The sequence below is a fragment of the Cenococcum geophilum genome (genome assembly GCF_001692895.1).
Source record: "Cenococcum geophilum 1.58 unplaced genomic scaffold K441scaffold_34, whole genome shotgun sequence".
NCBI classification, from domain to species: domain Eukaryota; kingdom Fungi; phylum Ascomycota; class Dothideomycetes; order Gloniales; family Gloniaceae; genus Cenococcum; species Cenococcum geophilum.
This window is the reverse complement of record NW_027137592.1, coordinates 1618411-1627575: the sequence shown is the minus strand read 5'-3', so window position 1 is coordinate 1627575 and position 9165 is coordinate 1618411. Positions and strand designations below refer to the sequence as shown.

Genomic DNA, 9165 nt, shown 5'->3' with positions numbered 1-9165 from the left:
ATGCCAGTCCCTGCGGCTTCCCGAGTAAGTCATCATCCCGAGACCTTGGGGTTGGAATGTCAACACCAAAAATCAACTCGGATCAACTCCAGATCAACTCCAACTAATATCGACCCAAAGCAGCCACAGCTGCCGCGCTCCAAGTCCAACCCCAATCGCGCCAATACCTTCAAGCCAAGGCCCGATCTCCCGCTCGACCCTCGAGAGCTCTGTCGGCGTCTGGACCTCGTCAAGATCGAAGGGGATGTGGTCAAGGGCAGACGCAAGAGTCTGGGTGGGCAATTGACCCCCGGCTCGCCCTCACAGCCAGCGTCTTTTGCCATCGAAACCCTCCTCGCGAAGAGCCTCGAGCACCACCGCAGCTTCGATGTCGATCAGGTGCTACAGCGACGGAGTGGAGCAGCTCCGAGTCCCGCACCAGGCCGTCTCGCTCGACCAAGTTCCCCCCAGCCCAGCCCCCCCCAAAAAGAGCTATCAAAGCGCCTCGAAACGCACTCTCGGGCGGATAAGGACAAGAGCAAGCGCAGCACCGCAACCAGCACCGCGATCGCTGTCACCTGCATGCCGCCAATCCCTAAAACTTCCGCCAAAAACGCCTCATCTGCAGATCCCAATCCATCTTCCAATCCACTTCGCTCTCCACCATCGGGCTACTCCAAAAAAATTCGTCCCCAATTGAAGACCCTCGCCAACCCGTCCAAAAACTCCTCCACCAACACTCCCCTCACCTCCCCCCTCCCTTACACCGCAACCTCCTTCACCTCCACCAACATCTTCGACCCGGCCAAGGTCCACCCGCTCTCTCACCAGGCCTTGACCATGTACTCTAATCCTCTTGCGCCCCTCCCGCCTAGAGATAGATCCGCTCAGCAATTAACCCCCGGGCAACTCGCCCAAATACGTCGACGAACCCTCCAAACCACCGACCGTCTCGCCGCTCGGAACCAATTCTCCAATTCTACAAAATGGACGCCGAAGTCGAGAGTCCCGCAGAATTTCATGCCGAATACCTACTCCTACGCCCCGCACCTTCACCCTGACACCGACTTCATCGACCTTTCCCTCCACGGCCCGGGCTCTACCGTCGTCCCCCTAGCACGCAGCGCCAGCGAGGGCCAGAAACGAAAACATAGGCCTCGCAGCACAGCCTTCGAGCAGTTCTCCACCGCCCGGCCCTCCATCGTCACAGGCGCCAACGTTTCGCCTATCCCCCGCTCCGCCCAGCCCTATATCGACTCGTCTCAGCTGGACGAGGAAATCTCCTCGGAAGACCGCCCCAGCACTGGTGGCAACCGGCCCACCGTCAACTTTTCCTTGCGGCGGCGGCTCTCCCGCGAGGGCGCGACCGGCAACGCAGCCGCCCAGCGCGCCAGCACGGGCGGACAACGCTCCTCACGAGTCTTGAACGGCGAAGGCGTCGGCAACCGCAACTCGCGGGCGCTGGGCGGCGAGTTTTTCGCGCAGCGGCGCAGCGCGCGGTACTCGAAGGACGGCGTCACGCTGACGCCTGGCATGACTAACGTACAACGCGTCGAGAAACAGGACAGCATGGAGGCGAAGCGGCGACGTCCCCGACGCGAGGGCGAGGGTGGCGGTGGCGGCGGCATCGAGATGGGCAGCTCGCCCGTCCTGCCCGCCCTCTCGCCTTTCCCGCCGCTCACGATGCCCAGTCAGACCAACCTCGACCTAGCCGGCGTGGGCCGGCACGGCAGCATCGGCCAGATGGCAGCGACCCCCGCGGGCAAGCAGCTCAGCAACGACCACCTGAACGGGCCGATGCCCGGACAGCCAAACAACGGGCACATCAACGCGCAGCAGCAGCAGCTGAACCGCCCGCCCAGCGCCGGCCAGCTCTCGGGCCACAGCAGCCGTCGCACCAGCGGCGCCGGGCCGGGCCTCACGCACGCTCATACGGTGTCACTCCGCCGTAGTGGGGAGGCAACGCACCCGACGTCACCTGTCCACCGCCGCAAGAGCAGCGGCAGCGCTCAGATCCGTCTTAGCAACGCGCATATTGTCAGCCAGGTCGATCGCCAGAAGAGCGGGGGGAAGCTGAGCATCTTTCCTACGCCGTCACCGTCGCCGTCGCCTATGCTTGCCTCTGCTTCTGGAACTGGAGCTGGCGCTGGCGGAGTAGGGATAGGGGCAGGAGCAACGGGACCCACGTCCGCCGACCGCGCCTCCAAGCGCGCCTCCCGCATCGCCGCACAGCACGCGCCGATCCCGCTGATGCTGCAGGGCGCGGGGCAGAGCCAGAGCGGGACGGAGAGTGAGACGGGAACTCCGACCGGGATGAAGAGACACAGCCAAGGCCAGATGTACCCATCCGTCGGCGTCCCGCCGCGCCAGAGGCTACAGGGCGCGGGGCAGAGCCAGAGCGGGACGGAGAGCGAGACGGGAACTCCGACCAAGATGAAGAGACACAGCCAAGGCCAGATGTACCCATCCGTCGGCGTTCCGCCGCGCCAGAGGCCGCGCCGCAGCAGCGCCGCCTCGCCGCTGCCCGTCATCCCGTCCCACACGGAGCTGGATCCGCGCGAATGGTCTCGGTCTCCGCAGCAGCAGCAACAGCAACAGCGTGGCCGGCAGCCCCGCCACTCCCTCCCCGCCCGCACCTCCGTCCCCGTCCCCGCATCCCCGCCCCGCTCCAAATCCCGCACCTCGCTGCACTCCTTCCACTCGACTAAATCTATCAAGTCGGCCAAGAGCACCAAATCCACCAAATCGACTTTCTCGCTCGGGAGCACAAAGTCCCAGAGAAATACCCTCCAGAAGCGCCGCAAGAGCGACCCCAGACACGTCACGCAGGAGCAGCTGGATGCGCTGGCGGCGCTGACGGCGCCGGTGCCGCCGCCGGATGGGGCGATGACGGAGGCGAGTTTGAAGTTTCTGGAGGAGCAGAGGCGCAGGTTGGCGGAGAAGAAGAGGAGGGAGAGTTTGGTTAGTTCGAGAAGAGGAGGTGGTGGTGGTGGGGGCAGGGATTCGAGCGCTGAGGGGAGTGTGAGGGGGGGTGTGGGTGCGGGTTCTGTGGCTGGTTCCGGGACCAGCCCTGGCCCCGGCAGCGGCCCCGGCAACAACCGCACCTCTGGCCTCGCGCGCCGGCCCGAGAGCGTGATGAGCGGGACCAGCGTCAGCGTTAGCGTCACGGAGCCGTTCCCCGTCTTCAAGGGCAAGGGCAAAGAGAAAGCTGACGATTTCTCTGCCCCGCCCTCGGCGTCCGTCTCGGTGTCCGAGAAGCAGTTCGGTGCCGGCTGGGAGCGCGAGAGCATAGTGCTAGCGAAGGGGGAGAACTTGACGGGGTTGACGCCCGAGAGCGTGAGGCTGTTGCGCGAAAGGGAGAAGTTGGTGCGCTGGAAGGCGGGGCGCGAGAAGGCGGAGTTTGAGCGCAAGGAGAGGGAGAGGGAGAGGGTTGCGGCGGCGAATGAGAAGTGGGATGCAGGGGAGAAGGAGGAGAAGAAGAAGAAGAAGACGGGGTGTCTAGGGGGGTTGTGGCCGTTTTAGGGGGGTGAGAGATGGAGTGAGAGGAGGTAGGGGGAGAGGCTTGTTGGCGTAGCACTCACACTCGTGTGGATTTAATTTTTGGAGGGGCTGTATATTTGGGTTTATGAGATACGAGTTTCTTTGGGTTTTGACCAGATAGGGGGGTTAAAAGTCGATCACTAATATGTCTCCTATAATACGGGAAAGATACTCGGTTTACGTCTGATATTGGTTCTGGGCCTATTGCGTGTGAAGTGGTTTGGAGAATCCTATATCAGCGGCCGCTTTCGACCATAAGCACGCTAACGGACGAAAGCAGCAAAAGCCACCTGGCCTTGCCGAACGTCTATATCGATAGATAACGTTAATCTCAAAACGCTCTTCGATACCCAAAGTATTACTCGGCAGACTTTGACCGATGTCAGCAAGAGTCAGGCGACCTAGCACGGTGTCCAGATGTCGATTAGGAGGAAAGATGGCAGTGTCCGGCATCCATCCAGAACCGCAACGCAACCCATCACGCGTATCCGTCGACAGAAAGACTGAAGGATTATATGAAAGCATAGGGCTTGAGGATAAAATGATAGGGGTGGGTAAGAAAGTTGCCTGCTGGCAACTGGCAACGCTGACGCCAATACCGCTGCATCCAATGTACAGCAGGCTGCGATGTCTTCTTCCCCAGTCCAGGGATGGCTCAATGAGACGTTATGGTGTTGGATTGGTAGCAGGTCTTGCGGCGCTTTCTGGTGTGGCTGGTGGAAGGGCTCGTGCTGTAAAATATGCAGGGCGGGCTGGGCCACTTTACCTCTTCAACCGGCGTGAGGATGTCAGCATGTGAAGGTTTTGTCTATTTGCTAGTCTGTCAACAACCCAACAGCCAGCTATAAAAAGACTAGGAAGGAAATGGAAAAGCAAAGTTTAAAGAAAGAAGTGTAAATACTCAGGGTATTCCGAGAAATTTCATCTCTTTGAGCATGTAAGTGGGCTTCAACCTGTGCCAGCAAAGGAAAATTTTTCTGCATACATACTAGTGCCCAATGCTAACCTCTTAAATATTCACGTGAATATGAATAGAGAGGCCGGAAGGGCTCTTACATTATGTCTCAATGGCAGTTTCAATAGCAGCCTCAAGTTCGGAACAAATAGCAATGATAAAGTCCAAGATAAGTGCCTCTGCCAGAAGGCAGCTACATGGAAGGGTATCAAGGTGAGAGGGTACCCCGCAATTTTTGGGTACCTATGGCACCGCGATTCGCGGTCGGACAAATCAGAATCGTTGGGAAGGTCTTGGCGAAACGTCGGTGTTGTTGATCAGGTAGTCAAGTCTTCACGGGAGCAAGCGACGCAGCGTTCGGAGACGACTTGACAAGTAGACGTGAGTAATTAGCTAAAATGTATCTTTATTTTAATCCAAAACAGAGCTAAAATAGTCTGAAAACATGCCTAGCCGGCGGAAATATCCGGAGCCATATAAAATAGCACCCTACCCGCCAAAATTAGCTCAGGTAAAACCTCTCAATTGGAAACCCATCTGAGATATCCGTGGGCAAACCCGTATATATGGCCAAGTTCGTTGATGAAGTTATTCATCGAAACTACCTTAGCTTCAACTTCCTTCCGCTTTAGTTCCCAGTCACACGGGCGATATACCCTTAGAAGGAGCCTCCTCAAACGTTCCCCATTAGGGTCTTCATGACTGCGATGATTCAAGAAGCCTCCGGGGTGATATGCTTGTACTACGTGAATCTTATGGCCTTCGATATACGTCTCGTTGACTTCTCCATTTTCTGCGCCTCTCATCGACGAACATAGCTTCCTAGCGATATCGTGTGTACCACCACCCCATTTTATATTAAGGGTGCTGCATTGGCATGAAACAATGATCTTTGGTTTGATCATTTGCAACATCTCCCGAGTTACGTTATACGCTTCGCACATTGCCCGGTCTTTTTCATTCTCATTCATCATTTTGATGCGACGGTCGTCTAGCAGTGTGCGAATATCAAGGATGATAACATCGGCTAGCGTAAGGCCTATCTCTCTTAAGCAGACTTGCTATTAAGCAAGCCGAAGGGCCTGATTTGGGCAAGCCAGCAAGCCAAAAGAGGGTCTACTTGCTTGCTTGCTTGACCGCTTAATAGGAAATATATATATAATTTTGGCAGAGATCTGAAGTTCGTGATAGATTTTTGGTGTTGTAGATGAACGATTTTGGATATTTCTGAGTATGCAAATGGAGCAAACAGGACTATTTAGGTAACACCAGCCGCGTGGCTCAAAGCTCTATCGACGCGTCGGACGAATACGAAGCTTGGAAGACTCTGCCACCACTACCAGACGATTACCCATTGGCGACTCAGCCGAAGCTCGCATGGACGGCTCTTAATATCTTCTTCTTCTTCTTCTTCTATAGTACTGAATTAATTTTTTTGATGGGTTGTTATTTGTCGGGTCACCTAATACAAGGGACGTGCTTAGGGACGTGCTTACCCCATCAAATTCGCGACCTTACTACCTTACAACCTCGCGACCTCAAATCCTACCCCTTACTGCTTAAATACTACTCCCTACCTACCGCCTAAATGCCTTCTAACCGCCCATTTTATACTGCCTGTAAGCAGTATCGCTCTTCCGCTGACTTTGCAACAAACCGTCGTAGGCTTCCGTATAAGACCTATAACTTTTATAGGGTTAATTCTTTGTTTACTCTTTTTAAACTTACTACCTTTCTAACTCTATATATATAGGAGAAAAGAAGTAGACGGTCCTAACGACCTTTAGCGGACCTTCCGCAGCCTATAAACTAAACTGCAGCCGCTACTACCTCCGCCGCTGCTTCTTGGTCGGTTAGATGTCGTCACCCAGGTCGTGAGGACTACTATTGCGCCGTTAAAGAAGGCGTACGGGCGCGACTGGGCCAATACCATCGATTACTAAGGCCAATACACATGNACTCCTTGCTCCGGCTCCATCCCCGTGAACTATATAGCTTATCAATTTGGTCTCCAGCATAAGCGAGTGAAATATTATCTGTATTATGGCCACTATAAGCCGACGCCACTCTAAACCCCTCCGGTTATCTCTTCCGCCCTATAAGTTATGGCTACCACCCGCCTTCGTCTGCATGTCGGCGGTAAAGGTGTCTTAATCTGTCTGATACCCGACAATCAAGTAAGAGCGGCGCCAGACGCAGCAAGTGTGGCGTAGAAAAGCTTGGTCTGCCCGGTGATAATCATACGTCCTTTGCCGGCGAACTGGAAATTGGCCGCCGTGGTGCCCGTGTAAATCTTGCCGATGAGCTTGCCCGAGGTATTCCACACATGGACACCGTCGCCGCAGCCAGAATAGACACGACCCTCGGAGTCGGTATGCACGCCTGCCATAGATGTCAGTCAATTTGCCTGGATCGTCATGTTAAATTAGCGCAACGCACCGTCCGGAATGAAAGATGGGACGTAGGCAAAGGTCTTGCGGTTTTGCCAAGTACCGTCCTCGTTCACGTCGAACTGATACACAGATGCTGGCGAAGATAGATTACGACCGTAGAAACCAAGTGCGATGCCGGTGTCCGTCACGTACGCGCGCTGGCCGTCAGGAGAGAATGTAATGCCTGTTGATTGTGAGCAAAATACGCACTCAAGGATATATGTCGAACTAACCGTTGGGAAGCGTGAAGTCGTCGGCGACCGCTGTGACCGCACCCGTCGAGAAGTTGTAGCGGTATACTTGGTTGCGCAATCCGGGAAGGGGGCGGAAGTCTTGAAGATATCCATAGGAAGGGTCTGTGAAGTAAAGGTCGCCATTGCGGGGATTGACGACCAAGTCGTTGAGTGAATTGAACTGTCGACCGAAATAGTTGTTCAAGAGGGCTGGGTACTGTCAGGTTTGGAGCTTCGGACTCTTGTATTCAGTTATGTGACGCTTACTAGTGGTGTTATATGGCTCCTGAGGGTTCATGACATACAGGGCCGACGCCACGTCCGGACCTTGGCCTTCACCGGCGAAGATGATCTGGCCCTTGTAGTTCGTGCCGCCTGTGGCGGATTAGTGAACCACAACTTGAAGCTGTAACTCGGATGGACTGCACACACCATTGGGGTTAATGACCTGGGGGTTCGACGTGTTTACGACGGTCACCGTTGCGGCAGCAAGAGTTCCTTTACGCACTGCCTCTGCCTCGGCGAGAGAGATCTTCTGAATGATAGAAGATTTGTTGAGGCCTGTCCCTGCCGCGGGAACACCGGCGTTCTGGACGAAGAAGACTTCATCCCGAGGGGGGTACCTGAGGTTTCGGACCACTGGATTAGACTTGAACCTTCGCTGGAGTGCGGCAGAGATGTTCAACCTACCATGTGACTGCTTCATGAAAGATGGGGTCTGTATCCGAGGACGCAATCAAAGTCAGGGACGGGTTGGGCCCAATCACATCGTAAAACTCATCGTCGTAGATGTGGAATGGTTTGGCGGTCAGGGACTGCTGAGTGACCCCAGGCCAGAGGAATACCTATGTTTCTATTAGTATTGCGATTTTACGGTAGCTTTAAAGGAGAGCGAAGACGTACCGTTGAGTCATTGGCTTCCGTGGGCGGCGGGACGAAATCCAAAACATTGAACACCTTCTGATCGATGATCTGGGCAGCTGCAGGTAACTTCTGCGCCAAGGCACTCCATGAAGCCGGACCGAGAGCCGTACTGATAATGATCCCGGCGGCGAGGACCGCGATGGTAGACGGCATGGTGATGAGGGAGCAGGCGAGAGTAGTCTGGAACGTCCGTAATTGGCCGATCAAGACAGGACACCACAAGCTTAATACTCGTTGAATGAGGCTTCGTATCGATGCCTGTCCGCTAATGTACATATATTAAGATTATCACGGAGAAGCCCGTGGACTCCGTTATTACCGATAATGTACTACGGTATCAGGGTTATATTTTGTAGGTGGGTCGCAAGCAGCCAGGGGGCCCTGCCGAAGTCCCACAATTCGTTACACCAATTAACTACCTGGTCTCTATGTAATTAATATACCTTTATTCACGCGTCTTTAGCTAAATCTCTTTAATCTTTATTAATAATTATTAATTATAGAGCCCTCTATACCTTACTATTCTTTAAAGCATCTTATTTATAATTAATACCTTTAAGTTTATACCTATGCTTATATAGCCAACTAGCGCCGCATTCGCACTAGTCCTATCCGGTAAATTTAAGGACCTATTTAGACGCTACCGCTATCCTCAAATACGATGTTCCGTCTATATATCCAACTATATACTTAATCTTTTAACAAGCGACTTTTTATTAAACGGCCAAAAATAAGTACCCCCTACAACTCTACTAAAATAGCCCTAAGTTATATAAATAAGGGCTTATTTTATAGACCTAGAATAGAGCTATAAAATAGGCCTCTATTTATTAAATATAGAGCAATATTGGCGGGGCTATGGGGATTATGCGCATCGTGCGGCTTGGCGATTTTTACCGATATTTTGACAATGACAGTATCTCACCAACCTGACACATTTAGGGAATGCTCGGTTGCAAAACCGTCAGATTGAATATGAACTAACGCGTTCCCTCCCAATTTGACACGCGTCTGTGGCTCTACAGGTTGCACGGGCGTGTGCAATATGGAGTCTTCAGATTGAAATAGAATCCGAATATGGAGTTTCAAGCTCCATATTGAA

At 53.9% G+C, this 9165-nt stretch overlaps 3 protein-coding genes across 3 annotated transcripts; 1 reads left to right on the top strand and 2 right to left on the bottom strand.

The window, feature by feature from the left end:
• On the top strand, positions 1 to 3501 carry K441DRAFT_679278 (uncharacterized protein; the record flags this gene model as incomplete). The annotated part of the gene is made up of 1 exon (XM_067651247.1): positions 1 to 3501. The coding sequence occupies one exon, from the start codon at positions 1 to 3 to the stop codon at positions 3499 to 3501; it is 3501 nt and encodes a 1166-aa protein (XP_067501581.1).
• Positions 3502 to 4995: 1494 nt separating this feature from the next.
• K441DRAFT_679277 (uncharacterized protein) lies at positions 4996 to 5448 on the bottom strand (the record flags this gene model as incomplete). The annotated part of the gene is made up of 1 exon (XM_067651246.1): positions 4996 to 5448. The coding sequence occupies one exon, from the start codon at positions 5446 to 5448 to the stop codon at positions 4996 to 4998; it is 453 nt and encodes a 150-aa protein (XP_067501580.1).
• An 855-nt stretch (positions 5449 to 6303) lies between these two features.
• K441DRAFT_663798 (levo-lactonase) lies at positions 6304 to 8321 on the bottom strand. The gene is made up of 7 exons (XM_067649259.1): positions 8043 to 8321; positions 7830 to 7984; positions 7572 to 7762; positions 7407 to 7514; positions 7140 to 7349; positions 6914 to 7090; positions 6304 to 6856 (listed from the first exon to the last, which is right to left on the bottom strand). The coding sequence occupies exons 1-7, from the start codon at positions 8214 to 8216 to the stop codon at positions 6648 to 6650; spliced, it is 1224 nt and encodes a 407-aa protein (XP_067501579.1). The 5' UTR covers positions 8217 to 8321; the 3' UTR covers positions 6304 to 6647.
• Between the last annotated feature and the right edge of the window lie 844 nt (positions 8322 to 9165).

What these genes read in the sequence shown, in the direction of transcription:
- K441DRAFT_663798 (XM_067649259.1), bottom strand. Translation starts at nt 8,216, where the DNA reads ATGCCGTCTACCATCGCGGTCCTCGCCGCCGGGATCATTATCAGTACG. An exon ending in CCAGGTCATTAACCCCAATG is followed by an intron (nt 7,515 to 7,571) that starts GTGTGTGCAGTC and finishes AATCCGCCACAG; the next exon opens with GCGGCACGAACTACAAGGGC. An exon ending in CCCATCTTTCATTCCGGACG is followed by an intron (nt 6,857 to 6,913) that starts GTGCGTTGCGCT and finishes CATCTATGGCAG; the next exon opens with GCGTGCATACCGACTCCGAG.